We start from the raw sequence: 21,633 nt of genomic DNA, 5'->3' as shown, positions 1-21,633 counted from the left end.
AGTGTGTTGAACCTCCTCGTAAGTTCAGAATTTTTAACAAGGTATATTACAAGGTGTTATTACAAATAAGTGCTACCTCAATTAAAACGAAACAAGGACAGAAGATCTTGTTGATACTTATCGTACATTTCATGGTCTTTTACAATTGATGACCTTGCAACACTGAGTCTCTGAGTGACCTCCTTCTAACTTTTCCAGTAGCTGTCAAAGGTATAGAATGAATTATTCTAACCCCAGCCCTCAAATATTGCTTTTCATTCAATTTACTGTTCGCAAATTCAGCAACTTCTTCCAAATCTACTGTTTCGGGATCTATTCCTTCTTTAAGTATAATGAGTCCCATTGGATGTTCACCATCGTCAGAGTGAGGGATACCTGAAACATGCAGTTCATTTTGTACTCTACATTCTGCACTGCAGAGTGCAGATTCTGTGGGATAGAGGAAGAAACTCCAGATCACCTGCTATCGCATGAGGGGCACAATAGACCATTACGTTTGGTGAGATGAAACTCCCTCCAAATCTACATCTATGTATATAACAAAATACACTCCGCAAAAAAATTAACGCACATTATGGAAATCTCAAATTTATTCTACAACTGAAGGTGTTCTCAATGATAATTATTTTTATCAGAATTATGCATGCATATGTTATCCACTTTCAACGTTTTTCTTCAATACAGATGTTTTTTCACAGCAGGAATAAAAAAAGATGAGATTATCAGATTTTGAATGTATTGGCTCCATTCTGAAATCAGTTGTTCTCGATCAATTCTAGTGATCAATAGTTTTTCTTTCGTTTGATTTTCTACACTGGATCGCTATGCAACGCGAAACACGCAATTTGACCCAAGAGGAATGTGCCCAAGCGGTAGTTTTGCGAGAAGAAGGGTGGACATACACAAGAATTGCAGAAAGGTTCGGAGTTTCCCATACAAGTGTGTCCAGAATGTTGCAGCGATTTAGGGAGACAGGTATGAATGTCCGAGGACCAGGACAGGGTAGACCACGGGTAACAACTGCCATTCAAGAACGTTACTTGAGAGTTTCTTCGTTGTGACAACGGTTTGCAACCGCTCGCCTCACTCAAAATCAGCTTGAGCAAACTCATGGGGTGTAAATTAGCATTCAGACAGTAAGAAATCGCCTCAGAGAATATGCTTTGAGGCCTCGTGTCGCAGCAAGAGGCCCAGCTCTTACCCCAGCCCATCGAAGGGTGCGTTTGGATTTTGCGAGAGAGCATATCCATTGGGAATAGGCTGATTGGGAAAGAGTTCTCTTCACAGATGAGTCTATATTCTGCCTCTACCATTATGATCGACGTTCCCTTGTATACAGACGTCTACATGAAAGAATGATATGCTCAGTGCAATTTCCTGAATACTACTGGTTTCGGGGGGGATCGATTATGGTATGGAGTGGAATATCTTTGACTGCTCGCACAGACCTAGTGGTCCTTGATAATGGAGCTATGAATGCTGATAGGTATATAAGGAACATTCTTGAAGAGCATGTAGTGCCATTTGCCCCATACATTGGTGAAAATTCCATTTTTATGGATGATAATGCCAGACCCCATCGTGTGCGCATCGTTCAGGAGTACCTTGAAGAGGTTGAAGTCTCTCGAATGGAATGGCCAGCATGTCCAGATCGCAATCCGATTGAGCAGGTTTGGGACTACCTCAATAGAAGGCTGAGAAGTTGAGAAAATCATCCTTAATGACTTAGGAATCCAACTCAGAGAAATCTGGGAAGGATTAGATCAGAACATTTTAAGATCACTCATTTTGAGTATGAACCGTCGTTGCCGAGCTGTAATTAACGCAAGGGGTGGAAATACCAAGTATTAAATCACTTATCAGCATTCCAGTATTTTGAAAATTGTTTATTTCTCTTCTTTCACATAAGATTCGGTGAAATCCTGAATTTTTCTTCCATTTAATGTGTCTTGTTTCGTTCAAAACCTTCCCGATAGAACATAAAAAATAAGTTATAAAGTCAATGTAGAGTTAACTTGCATTAAAATTGAGATTTTCAGAATGTGCGTTAATTCTTTTGCGCAGTGTATATCTTCTTACCTACAACAACAGCTCTTGCTACCACAGGATGTGCCATCAGTACATTTTCTAAAATAATTGGTGGCACATGCCATAATCTGTATTTGATCAGTTCTTTCACTCTATCCACTACGTATATACAGTGGTAATCGTCATAGTAGGCCAAGTCGCCAGTCTTGAGCCAACCGGTTCTATCGAAGCATTCCGAAGAGTCCCTCTTATAATAACCATTCATCATCAGGGTATCTGATCTCACTAATAATTCACCTGGTTGAAATGGTCCAAGGATTCTATCATTTTCCTCATCGACGAACTAAGAGAAGAGAAATTTATTCTTCACAACTATGTTACGATAGGAGGATTTCCTACCTTATACCAAAACCCTCCGAATGTTCTACCACATGAACCTGGTTTGGCATACAGCAGCGATAGATCTTCAGGATTCTTTGTTGCCCATTTTACCAGCAAGCCTCCTACCTCGGTTTGCCCATAGGTTTGAAAGACTAAACAGCCTGGAAAAACTCTTCGCAGAGCAATAAAAACAATTTCTCGCACCGCTGCACCTCCTGTGCACAAAGTTTTCAAACTGGAGGTATCGTATTCTGGAGATTTAGGGGTCCTAATCACTGTGATGCATTCGAAGGGTCCGAGAAAAGCAGACTCGATCTGAAATGCATTTTATTTGGATGTATACATTCGCATTACGTTTTAGGTCGAATCTTCTCAATGACATTAGAAGATTTACACATAAAAGGAATAATTACTTCCACCAGATTTTTTTGAAACAATATTACATTATTCAAGTCATGCTATAAGTTTTTTGGAATGATAATGATAAAATATTCGTTTATTTGCCAGATGTAATATTATTATTATTTAAACTGGGGTCGTTGTGCATCGGTCAGCCTTCCCGGAACTGCGATCATCCAGATCTTTTGTTCTCTACCCTACCCATTCATTGAAAACCAAGGAGGTCGTCAATGGCGTTGATAAAACTGATAACCTCCTAAGGGGCCTTGGCCGTTACCTCTAGGGTATCAAGGACCGACTTCCCCATATGAATGGTTCTTGGGCCAGCCAGCTCTGTGTCTTGCATACCATGTTACTGTTTCTGCTTCTGATCCACAGAGCCTGAAAATCTCATCTACTGACTTTCCCGTACGGTACAAAGGCTGTTTGTACCGACAGTGCCCCGTCAGCAGTGCCACCATCACTCGAAGCTCAGCTCGTAACAGCTTCAAGAGCTTTCTGGCATAGGTAGGTGCAATCATCACGAATTTCTTGGCCTGAGTAAGTCCAGGAGTGTTTGTCTAGTGGGTTATCCTGTTATTCAACTCCCATTGCTGAACTGTTGCCTTTTGTCGGTCTTTTCCTAGCCCACAGAAAGGCTCAGGTATAGCAGGTAATAACCTTGATGCACTTCTTGCAGGTTAATCGGCTTTTTCGTTTCCTTCAACACCAAAATGCCCTGGTACCTATAGTAATGTCACTTTATTGACTCTGGCCAGTTGCTTTATGGTGTTACGGCAATCCCAGGTCAACAGAGACCCCTTGCAGTATCATTCCAGGGACCTCACCGTGGCTTGGCTGTCCGTGGTGAAGTAGACATGCACCCCCTTGAGGTTCATTTTGAGACATTTCGGAGCGCATACGTAAACAGCCAGTCTCTCGTTCTGTAAAATAGAGGGCTCACTTCCCAGGGCTTTAGGGATCCTCAGTTTAGGTCCATATACCCTAATGCCAGTACCTCTCTCTGATTTTGATCAATCGGTGAACCATATGGATGACTTTTTGTCCAAACGATTTACGAAACTCATTACAATAGGATGGTCAGTTATGACCGTTTCAAAGTGAGTTTCAAAATCGAAGGTGGTTGGCATAACATCCGATGGTTTTGCCAAGAGGTTTGAATCTAGTTGATTCAATATCCATATATGTCTAACCCAGTTTCCAGGTAGGAGCATTTCATTGAGGGAAATTCTTATTGCTTCCAACAGGCTACATTTCCTCACATGTAGATGTAAGGGAGGCAAGTCAAGTATGACCTCCAGCGCTGCTGTGGGAGCCTGCCTGATTTAAATAAAAATGAAATAAAACATTGGCCAGTTTATGAGAACTGAGAAGAATAATCATACACTGTATCATGAAAATTTCAGCGCCAAGAAGGCTTCGAAGTTTTTTGACCAAACTCAGCAGAAATATTTAGCTTATCAAAGGTAGTGATTGATCAGAATGTCAAATAAATTCAATAATATTTTTAATTGGTATGGATTTCACCAGGTCATATATTTGCTCCTAAGTTTTTGCATCCCTTACAATCTTTGATTCATACAGGACATCATGAAATGTTTGTGTAGGATTTACTATTTTCTTAAGTCTTCTACCCATCATGTCCCACAGATTTTCTAAAGGTAAAAGGTCAGAAGATCTGGGTGGCCACGTCAGGATATTGATGTCCTCATTTGAAGCATTAAGGTGGCTGCACGTTAGGATCTACACTGTGTACTCTTCAAGAATCAAAATTAGATGTTTTTCAATATTCACTCAGTTCACTATATTCAACATATCGAACATGCGGGACATATTAACAGTTCAACCTACTCCCATAGACTAAACAGAGTTCCTCTCCTCTAGTCCAAGTTGCTTGGAGGTGGGTACCATAATCAGACATAAGACATTAGACCTCCTCTTTTTTATGATAAGACGTGTATGAAGTTAATTCTTTTCAATGATGTCATGGTGTAATACTTCTAAGTTCATTAAGTATTTTAGATAACCTTCTTAGTCAATAGTAAGTTGAGATTGATAATTTTCACTTACCTTATATCTATCGATGAGTTGAAAGAACCTATTAGGTTCAAATGGCTGTGGTACTATCCTTGTTACTCCAGCAAGGGTCGTGTAACCAAGTAAAATAACAGCAGAAATCCAGTAGTAAGATGTGAAACTTATGAACACACGATGGAGATTATCTGTGATCCTAACAAAAACAATAGTAGAAGAGGAAAAACAAATATGGTGCACCAGTCAAGAAAAAAAATACTTACGTAGCGAAGAAGACTTGTCCCAGCAAATTACCATGGTTCAAACAAATACCCTTAGGCATCCCAGAAGTTCCACTGCTGAAAAGAATTACACAGTTTCTTCTCATAGAATCCGATTTGTAGGGTCGAAAGGCTCTGATATCCTCATTCGAGGATATCAAATAATCTTGAAAATTTTCATATCCTTCCACTTCACCGCCAATTACGACGATGGGAATTTCTAACTCGATTTCCGCCAGAGTCTCTGCCATGATTGGCACCTTTTCCTTCTGTACAAACAGCAGATCGGGAGTGGCAAGTTTGAGGAGAAAAGCTAGGTCTTCTTTTCCGAATGATACGTCGATACCGTTCATTTTGCAGCCTAGGAATAGGCCGGCTAGATAAGGCATGCATGAGTATTTATTGTTCGTGACACAGAGGCTTATCAAACTGTCTTCGTCTAGTCCTTTGGTCTTCAAATTCAAAGCGGTGCTTATTGCATCTCTCAGTAATTCCTCGAAGGTTTGGCTGTCATCTGTGGTTTCAACGATCTGAAGTGATGAAGAAGATAATAGGTATATGTTCGTTTATCTAAAATTCCTAGTAGCTTGCTGAATCATTTTCTATTCGAGGATGGTGTAAAAATTAACTTCATCAAGAGTGAACAATATACCGGGTGGTTCAAAAGTCTGAAAATTAGTATTTTGATGCTGGGGTCTTTAGTAATTTCGCCCGATGAATCAAATGGACCTATCAGATTTTGCACCCAAAAAGGCCTTATAAGAGATATGAGGCCCAACTCCAAAATTTCAGATGCAAACCTTTTTTTATTGCAGATTCGGATTCGAAATCCACTTGTATTGACAACATAATAACTAACCTGGAAAGCGGAGAAACAACTATAATTCCATCCCATCTTTCTGATCACACTGCTCAGAAGTTCTCTTTTCGTTGCTCATCTGAGAGAGTGGTCAGGGGAAAGAAACGTATGCGACTGATAAATGACCAAACAGTCGCTGATTTCCTGACATCGTTAGCAACTATAGATTGGTGTGATGTAATAGATCCGGGCATTTCTGCTGATCGACAGTGGGATCAGTTTTTCGCGGCTTATAGAGCTCATTTTGAGCAAGCTTTTCCGGTATTTTGGTCCAGAAGAAGTGAAGGTAAGTCGAGAAATTTAAATGCAGAATCTGATGAATTGAGGGAATTGAAAAACCATCTGGACATTCTTTACACTATTTCTCATCATAAAAGTGAATATATGGATCTTTACAAAATAACAAAAACTAAATATGAAACACTCTTAAAAAAACTGAAACAAGAACATTTTCACAAAATTTTAAATAACTCGCATAACAAACCAAAGAAAGTATGGGAAATAGTCAATAACATGACCGGTAGGGATAATAAAAACCACAATCAAATAACAACAAAAAATCCTCAGCATCTAGCTGAAGATTTCAACGATTACTTCATCAATGTAGCCAAAAAATTAATTCAAAATTCCCAAACTAAGAAAAAATTTCAACCCTCTGAAAACAGAGGAAACGTTAAATCGTTTTTCGTATTTAATGTAACTGATGATGAAGTTATTAATACTGTCAAAAGAATGAAAAATAAAACTTCATTTGGCTATGATGAGATACCCATGACAGTTATCAAAAGGTCAATTCATTTGATAGCCAAACCACTGTCTGAAATTATATATGCTTGTTTCACGCAGGGAATATTTCCAGAGTCTTTGAAGACTTCAATAGTGAAACCTGTTTATAAGAAAGGAGATGTCAACAATATTGGAAATTACAGACCTATCAGTCTTCTGAGCGCATTCTCAAAAATATTCGAGAAAATACTATCAGTGAGATTAATTAAGTTTCTTCGCAAATATAATATCTTTGCGAGTAATCAACACGGTTTTTTGAAAGGGAAGAACACAGAGACCGCAATATTTGAAATGGTTGATGAAATAATTTCGAAATTAGAGAATGGAAATCCTTCAATTGGTCTGTTCTTGGATCTCAGTAAGGCATTTGCGTTAGCCATGACTTGCTGCTGGAGAAGCTGTTTCACTGTGGGATCAGAGACAATCAACTGGAACTGATCCGGAGCTTTCTGAGAGGCAGGATTCAGAAGGTTAAAATTGAGATGAATGGGGAAGACTATTTCTCGGCTGATCGGATTGTGGAGATGGGGGTACCCCAAGGAAGTATTCTTGGTCCCCTACTATTTCTTCTATACATAAATGACCTTCCTGATTGTGTCCAAAACTGTCTGCTTCTGATGTTTGTGGATGACACAAACATCATAGTATCTAGAAAACTGTTAGATGACGCAGTTGATGACATCAAAGCTGAATATAAAAATTTTTTGAAATGGTGTGAGAATAACCAAATAATAGTAAACTCGGAGAAGACAGAGTGTGTTTCATTTACGACACATAATTCCAAACTGACGTTTCCTGATAGAATATCCCTGGAAGGTGGCGGAAAGATGTTCCAGTCTTCAACCAACTTTCTCGGTGTAATCCTTGATAGCCATATAAGCTGGAGCTCTCAGGTGTTAAACGTGAGAAAAAGATTGAACTCGGTAATATATACAATGAGAGTATTGTCGAGGAGAGTAGATTCTTCCTTTCTCAGGGTGGTCTATTTTGCCAACTTTCAGTCTCTCCTACAATACGGCTTAATGATATGGGGTAATGCTTCTGATGCATCTGATATATTTATTGTACAGAAATCGGCAATACGTATTAAGAATAACATGAAATACAGAGATTCCTGCCGTGGTGTTTTTCGGAGGAATGGAATACTAACATTGACGGGGCTATACGTGAAAAAGTGCCTACTCTTCTTCCGGCAGCAAAGTTCTTATTTCGAAAAATTCAGAAATACTAATAGTACAAGGAAAATGATTCCCTTTCATTTTCCCCAACACTCTTTAACTTTGACTGAGAAGAATGTCAAATATATGTGCCTGAAATTGTATAACTCTTTACCAAGAAAGATTCAACAAATCGATAATTTCAAAAATTTTAAAAGAGAAATATCAAACTTTCTAATTGAAACTGAACCTTATAATGTTCAAGAATATTTAGATCACTGTAAGTGTAAAGGATTCGTATAGCTGATTTATATTAACTTGTATTCTATTTTTTGTTATTATGACATGTTCTTCTTCATGTATTGTACATTGATTTGGGAATAAATTATTTGATTTGATTTGAAAGGAAATTTTTTATCCGAATTGGTTGAAACCAAAATTTTTTTGTCCTTTTTTTTGGCCCTATGCAGCATTTTTTATTCAAAAGTCCGGGGGCGTTTATTCAGATCAGGATGCAAAAATTCATATTCTTATACTAAGGTCCTTAGTAATTTTTCTCGTTGAATCAATTGAGCCCGTCAGATTTTGGGTGCAAAAGGGTCTTATACGAGATAAGAGGCGGAACATTGAAATTTCAAAGTTGAGCCTCTTATCTCTCTGGGATAATACCTATATACCTAATGATGAATGGTAAATTACTCACCTGTGCGATTTTATTTCTGTGTCTTTGCATTGCATAGAACAATTCATATCCAAAACCAGTGTTTGGGAGTTCGAGACCTCCTGTATCTTTTAGTATGAAGGGATTTTCATCATCATTTGGGTAATCTGAAATTTCCAAACCCTGAGTAAAGAATTACAAAGAAATTATGCTCTTATATAGCAGTTAGACATAATTAGGCTATGTCTTCTCTCTTATACCATTTCAAATTTTTCTGAGACTTTTCTTGTATACTTGATGGTACGTTCTTAACCTACCTTCAGGCCCTAAAACCTTCTTTTTAGTACTTGGGGTACCATCTTTGAGACACTTCTCATTCACAAATGTAGACCTCTTTAGTGGGGAGCATACAACTATTTTCTCATGTTTACTTTTTTTCACCAGTCTTTGTTTGAATGCACCGCATAGACAGGCATCTTTTTTAGTAGGTTCCTTCTTTTCAATAATAGGTTTAGGTTCTTTTATTGGTATGTTATCGCCCTCATAACCAGTTTGTGTGTAATCATTTGTTTTCGATTCCTTAGGTTCGCTGAGTATCGAGAGATTTTCGAGAAGATCAGTTGCCGAATCTTCGAAAAACTTTTTTCCTAACAGAGCCATCTGATGACGTGCTTGCTCAAGAGCTATGCATAATATACTGAATCTTTCCAGGTCTTCGTCATTGAAATCCAGATGATTTTTCACAGTGTCTAGGAATTCCATAGATTTTTCGGCACATTCAAGCATGTATTTCATCATGATCAGCCATTGCTTCGATTCAGATGATACAGGAAAAGGTATACTTTGAGAAGATGGCTCATCGCTCTCCTTACAGCAATTCATTTATACTGAAAATTTTAGGTTGGGTTTTTGTTAAATCTTATCTGAATGTCATTTTTACTTTGACATATATCAGGTTCATATCAATTGGATGATTTGAGATTATAGAGCATTCTATTCCTATTCTTCTGTATTTAAATATAGTCAACACTTGTCAACCAAACATTCCTCACAAAGGGAATCAACTCTGATTTTGATTAAATTTTGGGTATTCAGGTTGGGACAGTAAATATTCCATACGAGTTTCAGCTTTTTTGGTTCTACGATGTGAGTAGCATAAATTAGATCTTTTCCGGCATAATAGCCACTGTCGTGGTTGAAAAAGAAGAATCCTTTACAGGAAAAATTTGTTTGAAGCAAAATACGAGGAAGCATAGACCCATTAATAGAGAATGTTCAAAAATAAAGTGAAATCCACAAACTAAATCAATTCAGATGTTATCGACATAACAGATCATCAGCTTCGAAAGAGAAATACTTATGAAGGAATGAAAATGTTGAAATTTGTATTCTTATAATTTTTCTCACTAAATTACGCAGGAACCTTGACTCAGTGTTCCGACCACAAATTCTGATATGTGACATGTCATAAAATCATAGAATTAGGGCCGCTGTCAAACATTTTGGCGCCCCGGCAAAATAAAATTTCGCCGCCCTGATTTGCCTAATTTATCTGAATTATCTTTGAAGGGACCTCTGTTATTCCTCTTAGGCATCTCTTCAATTTCATATAAATCGTTTTTTTACCTACTTAAAATCACCTTCTGAAATTTATCGAATGACGTTTTGTCGATTTCATCAGAAAATGCCTTGCATTGTTTAAAAGTACGACGCTACAAAAATAAATCTGTAGTGAAAAGACATAGCTCTGAAAGGTGCATTTTATTACCTATTTTATTATCATAATAACTATAGATGCACCTATTCGATTTTAAAACAATTAGCTCTTCATAAAGAAAAAAACATAAAAAGTATGCCTTGTTTTATTGGTTGGATCGAAGACACTAAATGCTTCAAAAAGAAATTATTTGTATATTTGTTGAACTTAGAGCCATACAGTATATCAGATTATATCAAGTAAATCTATTCAAGTTATGACTTATGACACTATTTCATTTCATTTTTCATGTACATGTACATATTTAATTTGATCTGAAATAAAGCACTATTATTATTATTATTATTATTATTATTGACTGACTGCGCCTCTAAATTTTGGCGCCCCGGCAAAATGTCCGATTCGCCGATACTGGCAGCGGCCCTGCATAGGATTACTATTGAAAGTATCCTCAGAGTAATAACTATTGAACCCATTCATTTACCAATATTCAAAGATTATAAACATTTGGCAAAAAAATCCTCTGGAACATGCAAGCAGAAAAAAAGTCAAGGAAATCTCATTTTGAATAGATATTTTGATTTCTATTCGGTAATGCATATTGTGGAAAAATTATTAAAAAAAATGTCCACATTATCCTGACAAAGCCTTGAGAGGTTCATGATTATTCTTTTTGTTATGAAATGCTATCATATTATCAACGTGCCTGCAAGGTACTTCACTGATTTGATTATTGTGAGGAAATGGATCATTATATTAATGAGGAATAATTTGATGGAGTTAAAATATTCTAATATGTTTTCTTTGGCCAACTGTAAATACTCTTTCAATCTTTTTTTTTCATACAATATGCTTCGATTATTCTGCTGACCTTTCAAGAAATTAAGCAGAGTATGCAAGAAAGTAACATATCTGAAATTTTTGGGAAACTGAAGAAAATTAGTTATTTATATAAGACGTGATACAAAAAAACGGTAAGACAGTTTTCAAAGAATCATAGAATTAGTAATTTTTTTCAAAGGAAAACTTCAGGTGACTTCATCAAAATTGTTGATGACCAAATCCAATGCTCCAATAAGAAATCGAATAAATAATATAAAATTGGCTATCACCTGCACTTGTTAATGAATGAAGAAAATACAAAAAGAAAGAAAAAGAAGTACGATTTCCAAGTGTGTAATATCATACGATATTAATTATCTATATGGATAATGTATCAACTTAAATACCATCAACATAACCATTGTCAAACAGAAGATTTCCACGCTATTTCATAGGAATCATAATCGAAAGTAAACCAAGGAGAATGCATGTTATCAAGGGAGAGTAGCGATATACCGGTTTCAGTAATCATACTGCGTTGCGCCTGCCAGCGTTCAATAAGGTGCCTGCTATTTCGTTTGTTCGTCATATTGGGTTGAGTTATGCGGTACTGATGATCCCTAATAAGGGTGAAACCGGTATATCGCTACTCTCCCTTGATAACACAAACCTCTCATTTTTCAAACTTGAACATCAGCCAAATTTTAACATTCTCAAACTGCCATCCATTCGTCGTGTGTGTCTTCAGAAAGAATGTAGTGAACAACAGAATCTTTTTTATATACATTATGATGATATACAGTATATATTAATGCAGATACTTGGGATACATAGCATATGTAGACACTTTTGAAAAACTAGTTCTTGCCGTAATCAGAACGAAGGTGATGCAGTTTTTCACAATTGATGACCTTGCAAAACTGAGTCTCTGAGTGACCTCCTTCTAACTTTTCCAGTAGCTGTCAAAGGTATAGAATGAATTATTCTAACCCCAGCCCTCAAATATTGCCTTTCATTCAATTTACTGTTCGCAAATTCAGCCACTTCTTCTAAATCGACTGATTCGGGATCTACTCCATCTTTGAGTATTATGAGTCCCATTGGGTGCTCACCATCTTCAGAATGGGGGATACCTGAAACATTCAGTTCATTCATTTAGAGGAACCAATTTCATCCTTCTCGAGTAATATATCGTAGATATTAGGTTGGGGATAGAATAATTTGTCCTAGCAGCCCCCAGGAGCTGAAGATCGATCATAAAACCGTTTTGCAGAAGAAGACTTACTTGAAGAAATGGCTCGATGTATGGGTGACGCAGAACACCTCATCGAAAGAATTTCCATTTGTGCATTGCTACTAAATCGCAACAAAATCTACCCATTTCTGAAGCTGATGGAGACTGGAGATGAAGAATGGGTAACTTATGACAATGTCAAGCGAAAGAGATATTGGTCAAAGGCCAACGAAGTAGTCCAGACAGTGAAAAAGCCAAGATTGACAGCCAGGAAGGTGTTTTTGTGTGTTTGTTGGGATTAACAGAGAATATTCTACTATGAACTGCTTTCTTATGATCAAACTCTCAATTTTGCTTTGTACTTTAAACAACTTGACTTTTTCAAGCTGGCGATAGAACAAATACGGTCAGCCTTGGAGATTAGGAGAAGAATCGTGTTTCATCAGGGCAACAAAATGCCACAATCTCCAGAAGCACTATTGGGAAGTTCTAATGCTACCTTCCTATCGGCCGGACCTAACACCAAGCTTGAAGGAACAAATTTAGCCTCAATAGAGAACCTCTAAATAGTTATCCAAATTGGTTTTGCAAAAAGTAACAAAAGTTTCGATGGAAGGGGCATTATGAAGTTGTATTGATTGTAACATTTTTTAAAAATAATTAAAATAATGCAAAACATACAAAATTACTGTGAATGACTATAAGGCTTTATTAGCGCATTTAAAAGAGTTGAGGACCTCATCAAAAGATCTTTATGTATACAATCGAATATATCTTACCAACAACAACAGCTCTAGCAACCGCTGGATGCGCCATCAATGCATTCTCTGGAATAATCGGTGGCACATGCCATCCTCTATATTTAATCAGTTCTTTCACTCTATCCACTACGTATATACAGTGGTAATCGTCATAGTAGGCCAAGTCGCCAGTCTTGAGCCAGCCAGTTCTATCGAAGCATTCCGAAGAGTCCCTCTTATAATAGCCATTCATCATCAGAATATCCGACTTCACACATAGTTCTCCCAGTTGGAATGGTCCAAGGATTCTATCATTTTCCTCGTCGACAAACTGCGAGGTCAAAAAAATTGACGTCAATTTTTTTATAGAAGTAACCGTCACTAGCAAATCACCAGTGCCAAAGTTGAAACAGTTTTTTTGCTTCTCGAAATGGAACTGTTCTTAATAACAGAGAACAGTCATTGGGCGCGTTCACCAGAATCAACAGTTTTGGAACAGTTGCCACCATCTTTGGTAGCGAGTTTATTTTATGTTATTTTTTGGTAACATTAGTGGCAGTTGTGACAGTGATTTTGAGACGAAATTTAAATTTAAAATATAGCAATAATGGAAATTGAAACATATACGTTTATTAACATTCTGAAATGTTACTCTGAATAAATTTCCCATATATTGAAGTATGAAATAAAAGGTGTTTTTTTTAGAGCTATAGAACTTAAATTTGCAATAAAACAACGATGGATTATTCGATTGAAATGAATTTTATTTATCCGCAAGACAATCTTTTGGCATTACATTTTAAATATGATTTCTGGCATATGACCGCCACGGCTGGCTAGGATGTAGTCCAATCTGGACGTCCAATTTTCGATGACTTTTTCCAACATTTGTGGCCGTATATCGGCAATAACACGGCGAATGTTGTCTTCCAAATGGTCAAGGGTTTGTGGCTTATCCGCATAGACCAATGACTTTACATTGCCCCACAGAAAGTAGTCTAGCGGTGTTAAATCACAAGTTCTTGGAGGCCAATTCACAGGTCCAAAACGTGAAATTAGGCGGTCACCAAACGTGTCTTTCAATGAATCGATTGTGGCACGAGCTGTGTGACATGTTGCGCCGTCTTGTTGGAACCACAGCTCCTGGACATCATGGTTGTTCAATTCAGGAATGAAAAAGTTAGTAATCATGGCTCTATACCGATCACCATTGACTGTAACGTTCTGGCCATCATCGTTTTTGAAGAAGTACGGACCAATGATTCCACCAGCCCATTAAGCGCACCAAACAGTCAGTTTTTCTGGATGTAACGGTGTTTCGACATACACTTGAGGATAAGCTCCACTCCAAATGCGGCAGTTTTGTTTGTTGACGTAGCCATTCAACCAGAAGTGCGCTTCATCGCTAAACAAAATAAAATGGACGTAGTGCGCGATACGTATTCCGCACAGAACCATTATTTTCGAAATAAAATTGCACTATTTGCAAGCGTTGTTCAGGCGTGAGTCTATTCATGATGAATTGCCAAACCAAACTGAGAATAAATCACTTGACAGCTGTTAAATCGGTACCCATCTTGAACAGTAATGCCAACTTAAAGTTATATACCTCGAAAAAAACACCCGAAACACCGAAAGCAAACTTTGGAATAAAAATCCATTTTATAATAGAAAATTGCCTCTCGTCAATCGTTATAACACAAGCTTCAAGAGGGGCTCACAGAACATATTGCTGTCAAGAGAAGAAGCAACCCGTCCAGCAGAGAATACTATCGTTATCAAACTGATACCTATCAGTAGCGGAGCTACTTACGCTACCGATCTTTCTGCTGAATACGCCCATAATTCTATTGGAACAATTGTTAGGGAACAGTGGTCTTCTAAAAGATCTTTCCTAATCGAATGTATCTCACCTTATACCAAAATCCTCCATACGTCCTACCACATGAACTAGGTTTGACGTGCAGTAGAGCCAAATCTTCAGGATCTTTCGTTGCCCATTTCACCAACAATCCCCCAACCTCAGTTTGTCCATAGCCTTGAAAGACCAAGCAGTTGGGGAATATTTGTCGCAAAGCAATAAACACAATTTCTCTCAATGCTGCTCCTCCTGTACCCAGCAATTTCAGAGTGGAGGTGTCGACATCTGGTGGTTTAGGAGTCCTCATCACCATTATGCATTCAAAAGGACCCAGAAACGTAGCCTCGATCTGTGAAGCATATAAGGTTTTCCAGTTCAAAGTTGACATAATATATGAAATGATTTTCACGGAATTCGCACAATTTTTCAATTCTGAAAAAGTACCTCCTCGAGTGGGTCTTGAACCCGCAACCTCCGAATAACTAATCCGATGCTCTTACCACTAAGCCAACGAGGTAGCTGAATTGCGGAGAATTTTCAGCTTCCTCGGTGGAAAAAAAAAGAAGTGTGCAACCTTTTCATCTGATTCTAACCACAGCAGCCGACAACTAAAATGTTCAAATTAAACATACTTTGCCCAGGACTCATTTCACAAAAAAAAACGAAAAAGTTACACCAAGAAAACTATAAAAAGTGGTCCGAAGTCCCACTGCTCTACGGTATATTCTTATTTTTCTTCAGTTTACATGATAAACAATCGATAATAATGTGAATTTAAAATATTTGTTTCACTTACTTTATATCTATCGATGAGTTGAAAGAATCTAATAGGATGAAATGGTTCTGACACTATCCTTGTGAGGCCAGCGCAGGTAGTATAACCCAGTAAAATAACAGCAGAAATCCAGTAGTACGATGTGAAACTCAAAAACACACTGAAGAGACAGTCAGTTATCCTAAGAAAAAAGAATATATTATGAAGAAAAGTAATTTCGTACCACCAGAAAAGAAATAGTGAAAAATGTATTAGGACAATTGAAAAGTCCCTGGTCTGACGCACAGATGGCGGTGCTTGTATTGAATCCATATGATTTTTAGTTAGTACCAACCTTCAAATGATACGTTTCAAAATTTGACAGCAATCCGACCATTAGTTTGTGAGATATTGCGTTGTGAGTGTAGCTACTTTTGTTATTTGAAAAAAGATGGAATAAAGGGAATTTCGTGTGCTGATAAAATATCGCTTTTTGAAAGGAAAAAATACAGTTGAAGCAAAATCTTGGCTTAATGAAGAGTTTCTGGGGCCTGCACCAGAAAAATCAATCATAATTGATTGGTATGCTAAGGTTGAACGTGGTGAAATGAGCACCGAAGTGGCGAACGCAGTGGACGCCCAAAAGAAGCTGTCACCGATGAAAAAATCATAAAAGTTCATAAAACAATTTTGAATGACCGTAAAGTGAAGTTGATCGAGATAGCAGACATTGTGAAGAAATCATCTGAATGTATACATCATAACATTCACGAATCTTTGTACATGAGAAAGCTGTGTGCAAAATGGGTGCCGCGAGAGCTCACAATCGATCGAAAGCAACAACGTGTTAATGATTCTGAGCAGTGTTTGAAGCTGTTTAAGCGCAACAAACCTGAATTTTTGCGTCGATATGTGACAATGGATGAAACATTACTCCATCATTTCACTCCAGAGTCTAATCAACAGTCAGCTGAGTGGACCGCACACGATGAACCGAATTCAAAGCTAAGAAAACCCAACAGTTGGCAAGGTTATGTCATCAGTATTCTGAGATGCGCAAGGTAAAATATTCATTAATTCCCTCGAAAAGGGCCAGACCATCAACAACGATTATTATATAGCGTTATTGGATCGTTTAAAGGATGAAATCATTGAAAAACGACCCCATTTGGAGAAAAAAGGTGCTGTTTAATCAAGAAAATGTCACAATCAATGAAAACAATGGCAAAATTGCATGAATTAGGCTTCGAATTGTTTCTGCAGCCATCGTATTCGCCAGATCTGGCCCCCAGCGACTTTATTCTATTCTCAGACCTAAAAAAAATGCTCACTGGAAAGAAATTCAGCGCCAATAAAGAAGTAATCGCCGAAACTGAGGCCTATTTTGACGCAAAAGACAAATCGTACAACAAAAGTGGTATCGAAAAGTTGGAAGATCGCTATAATCGCTGTATCGCCCTCGAAGGCAACTATGTTGAATAATAAAATCGAATTTTGCAACAAAAAAAAAAAACTTTGATAGACCAGGGACTTTTCAATTGGCCTGTTATGTACGTATAAACTCACGCAGAAAAGAACACCTGCCCTAGCATATTAGCATGGTTCAAACAAATACCCTTGGGTAACCCCGAAGTGCCACTGCTGAAGAGAATAATAGTGATTCTTGTCATAGAATCCACTTTGTAAGGTCTGAACGCTTTAATGTCCTCGTCTGGGGCTATCAAATAATCTTGAAAACTTTCATATCCTTCCACATCGCCGCCAATCACAACTATGGGAATTTCTAACTCGACTTCCGCCAGAGCCTCAGCCACAATTGAAACCTTTTCCATCTGAATAAACAACAAATCGGGAGTGGCAAGTTTGAGAAGGAAAGCTATGTCAGCTTTACCGAATGATATATCGATACCGTTCATTTTACAACCTAGGAATAGGCCGGCCAAATATGGCATACAGGTGTATTTGTTGTTCGTGAGTAGTAGGCTGACCAAACAGTCTTCATCCATTCCCTTGTTTTTCATATTCAAGGCACAACTGATTGTATCCCTGAGTAGTTCTTCGTAGGTTTGACTTTCGTCTGTTGTTTCCACGATCTGGAGAGAAGAGAAAATATGAGATTTTGTGTTTTTTACAAAAAAAAATACGAAAGATTGTAAATCCCAGAGCACTATTATTATCACTAAATCAGAGTCGTTACGGCTCTGATAGCTTTCCGAGTAATGAGATCAAATTGTTCTTTTGTTCTTAACCCTTCCTTTTCATACAAACCCAAGGAGGTCGTCGATACTGTTAACGAAGCCGAAGACATTCTAGGAGCCTTGGCTGCTACTTCGTGAGTATTCAGAACTGATTGCCTACCTTACATGTACAAGTGAGGAAATGTAGCCTGCTCGAAGCAATAAGAATTTCCCTTAATAGAAAGCTACTTCCTCGAAACTGGATTGAACAGATGAGGATACTGAATCAATTAGATTCAAACCTCCTCGCAAAACCATCGGATGTTATGCCAACCACCTACGATTTTGGAACGCCCTTTGAAATGATTATAAATGACCGTCCTAGTGCAATAAGTCTCGTAAATCGTCTGGACAAAAAGTCATCCATATGGTTCACAGATGGATCAAAAACAGAGAAGGGGATATATGGACCTGAACTGATGATCTCTAAAGCCCTGGGAAGTGAGCCCTCTACTCTACAGACCGAGATAATGGCTGTTTATGTATGCGCTCAGGAGTGTCTCAAAATGAACCTCAAGGGGGCTCATATCTACATCACCTCGGACAGCCAAACCACGATGAGATCCCTGTAATCGTATTGCCAGGGGTCTCTGCTGACTTGGGAGTACCGTAACACCATAAAGCAACTGACCAGAGGAAATAAGGTGACTCTACTATGGGTACCAGGGCACTGTGGGGTTGAAGGAAATGAAAAAGCTGATGAACTTGCAAAAAGTGCATCAAGGTTAACACCTGCTGCACCTGAGCCTTTCTGTGGGCTAAGAGAAGAACAATAGAAAGCTGCGGTCCAGCTTTGGGAGTTGAGCAGCAGGACAATCCACTGGACTAACACTCCTAGACTTGTTCAGGCAAAGAAATTCTTGACAATTTCACCTACCTACGCCAAAAAGCTCCTGAAGCTGTCGCGAGCCGAGCTTCGGGTGATGGTGGGACTGCTGACGGGGCACTGTCGGTACAAACATCATTTGTACCGTATGGGAAAGTCAGTAGACGAGATTTGCAGGCTCTGTGGATCGGAAGCAGAAACAGTTGAACACTTGGTATGCAAGTGTCCGGAGCTGGCTGGCCTAAGAACCATTCACATAGGTAAGCTGGTCCTGGATACCAGAGAGGTAACGGCCAAGGCCCCTAAGGAGGTTGTCAATTTTATTAACGTCGTTGACGACCTCCCTGGGTTTATATGAATGAGTAGGGTAGAGAACAAAAGATCTGCATGGTCGCAGTTCCCGGAAGGCTTACCGAACCAAAGCGACCCCAGTTTGAATAAAAATAATCCAGAACTGACTTTCCCATATGAGTGGATCTTAGGCCAGTCAAATCTGGACATTCGCACACTATGTGTTCGGCTGTTTCAACTTTCCTTTCCACATAGCCTGCAAATCTCATCTGCTAACTTTCACATGCGCTGCAAAAGGTATTTGCATCAACGGTGTCTTGTCATCAGCCTCACCATCACACGGACCTCAGCTCGTGGTAGCTTCAAGAGCTTTCTGGAATAAAACGGTGAAAGCACCACAGATTTCTTTGCCTGGGCAAGTCCAAGAGTGTTCCTCCAGAGGGTAATTCTATTGTCCCACTACCTATATCCGTATATTCGTATTTTGCAAGTCTACAAAAAAGCTCAGCACCAACAGGTGTTAACCTTGATGCTCTTTTCGCGGCTTTCGTGTCTTTCAATACCACAATGTCCTGGTGCCCTTAGTAGAGTTACTTTATTGCCTCACCCAATGCACTAAGGACAAACAATGAAAACTTATAGTGGCTAGTAGTCCATGAATCCATTTTTCATTATGACAGTCAGTGAAAAAATCTTTCTTATGGCAAAGCCATATTGGCATATCTTGTTTTCCTACTCTTTTTGGAATAACGATAATAAATTCACAAAAGCAATTTCAGACCTAAAGTTGGTTCATACAAGATCCGATTTTAATTGACAACACACAGGAAAATTTATCCAATTATTCAAATCAGAAATGATTACTCTGATTGCACATTCTTTCTAGATAATAATAATGATCTGGCAAGGGTGAGAAACAATTTAAGTAATGACACTCCTCATTTTACACACTCACAGGTACTTGCTCAAGATGAAATCAATTTTAAGCAAAGATTATCAAGTAACTCACCTGCGCAATTTTATTTCTATGTCTTTGCATTGCATAGAACAATTCATATCCGAAACCTGTCTCTGGCAGATCAACTCTCCCTGAATCTTTGAGTATGTATGGATTGTTGTCATCATTTGGATAATCTGAAATTTTCATTAGACAAATACAAAATATCTAAAATCATTATGAACTGATAATTGCAGTATGGTAGTGAAGGAACAGCGATCAAAACAAATTGCTTTTTCCTTTTTCTTCCAAAAACAGTGAGAGAGTAAGTAACTTTTTGATCTGTGTTATTTTAGTTTTAACGATGAGAAAGTAGAAAATTATTCAATAATTCTAAAGTATATTTCAATACATAGCTGGTAACCAGATCCCTATTTTTTTTCTCAAGCACTCGATAGTACCAAAACTAACCTACCTTCAGGCCCTAAAACCTTCTTTTTAGTACTTGGGGTACCATCTTTGAGACACTTCTCATTCACAAATGTAGACCTCTTTAGTGGGGAGCATACAACTATTTTCTCATGTTTACTTTTTTTCACCAGTCTTTGTTTGAATGCGCCGCATAGACAGGCATCTTTTTTAGTAGGTTCCTTCTTTTCAGTAATAGGTTTAGGTTCTTTTATTGGTATGTTATCGCCCTCATAACCAGTTTGTGTGTAATCATTTGTTTTCGATTCCTTAGGTTCGCTGAGTATTGAGAGATTTTCGAGAAGATCAGTTGACGAATCTTCGAAAAACTTTTTTCCTAACAGAGCCATCTGATGACGTGCTTGTTCAAGAGCTATGCATAATATACTAAATCTTTCCAGGTCTTCGTCGTTGAAATCCAGATGATTTTTCACAGTATCTAAGAATTCCATAGATTTTTCGGCACATTCAAGCATATATTTCATCATAATCAGCCATTGCTTCGATTCAGATGATACAGGAAAAGGTATACTTTGAGTAGATGGCTCATTGCTTTCCTTACAGCAATTCATTTATACTGAAAATTTTAGGTTGGGTTTTTGTTGAATCTTATCAGAATTTCATATTGACTTTGACATGTATCAGATACACACCAATGAGATGAATCGAGGTTATAGAATATATATATTCCTGTTTTTCTTTCAAAAATGCGAGATATTTTTCTGCCTCTTCTTCTTTCTCTTTTTTATAAGACATAGTCTTGTTTATAACTGCTTTTGAGCCTTCTTTATGTGTTCAGTCTTAGTTGTGGAGCTGATGTTTAGCTTTAATACCATCTTTTAGGTGATTTACCAAGAGGTCTTTTCGAGCTAGGCTTTTGATCCTTAGCTCATTTTCTCTCACTCATCATGTCTACGTGGTTTGTCAGACATCATATCTTCATTCCTTCGAACCGCACCATATTTCGTTATGAAATAAGTAGACTGTTTCATCGAGAAAATGCAATCACTTGTGGTATTGCTACTAGTATCATTTTGGATAACATATTCTATTCGGAGAAAAGCTCCTTTTGTGTCTAGATAGATATTGTGATATTGCTACTAGTATCATTTTAGATAGCATATTTCATTCGGAGAAAAGCACTTTTTGTGGCTAGATAGATATTGTTGGTCTCAATATAC

General features: G+C 37.9%; 2 protein-coding genes across 3 annotated transcripts; both read right to left on the bottom strand.

The window, feature by feature from the left end:
- Positions 1–81: 81 nt before the first annotated feature.
- LOC123679705 (luciferin 4-monooxygenase-like) lies at positions 82–11,890 on the bottom strand. The gene is made up of 8 exons (XM_045617121.1): positions 11,775–11,890; positions 8,883–9,452; positions 8,608–8,732; positions 5,106–5,632; positions 4,879–5,038; positions 2,428–2,724; positions 2,080–2,371; positions 82–375 (listed from the first exon to the last, which is right to left on the bottom strand). The coding sequence occupies exons 2-8, from the start codon at positions 9,445–9,447 to the stop codon at positions 140–142; spliced, it is 2,202 nt and encodes a 733-aa protein (XP_045473077.1). The 5' UTR covers positions 9,448–9,452; positions 11,775–11,890; the 3' UTR covers positions 82–139.
- On the bottom strand, positions 82–21,092 carry LOC123679704 (luciferin 4-monooxygenase-like). Of its 2 annotated transcripts, XM_045617120.1 has the most exons (8): positions 20,460–21,092; positions 20,057–20,181; positions 17,260–17,786; positions 15,736–15,895; positions 14,992–15,288; positions 13,118–13,409; positions 12,016–12,237; positions 82–153 (listed from the first exon to the last, which is right to left on the bottom strand). In XM_045617120.1, exons 1-8 carry the CDS (start codon positions 21,022–21,024, stop codon positions 140–142), a joined length of 2,202 nt encoding a protein of 733 aa, XP_045473076.1. In that variant the 5' UTR covers positions 21,025–21,092; the 3' UTR covers positions 82–139. The 2 variants fall into 2 exon arrangements, with proteins under 2 accessions (XP_045473076.1, XP_045473075.1); XM_045617119.1 differs by lacking the exon at positions 82–153 and having other exon boundaries at positions 11,894–12,237.
- Positions 21,093–21,633: the final 541 nt, after the last annotated feature.

The sequence above is a fragment of the Harmonia axyridis genome, chromosome 5, assembly GCF_914767665.1.
Source record: "Harmonia axyridis chromosome 5, icHarAxyr1.1, whole genome shotgun sequence".
Classification (NCBI taxonomy): Eukaryota; Metazoa; Arthropoda; class Insecta; order Coleoptera; family Coccinellidae; genus Harmonia; species Harmonia axyridis.
This window is presented reverse-complemented; position numbering and strand designations above follow the sequence as displayed.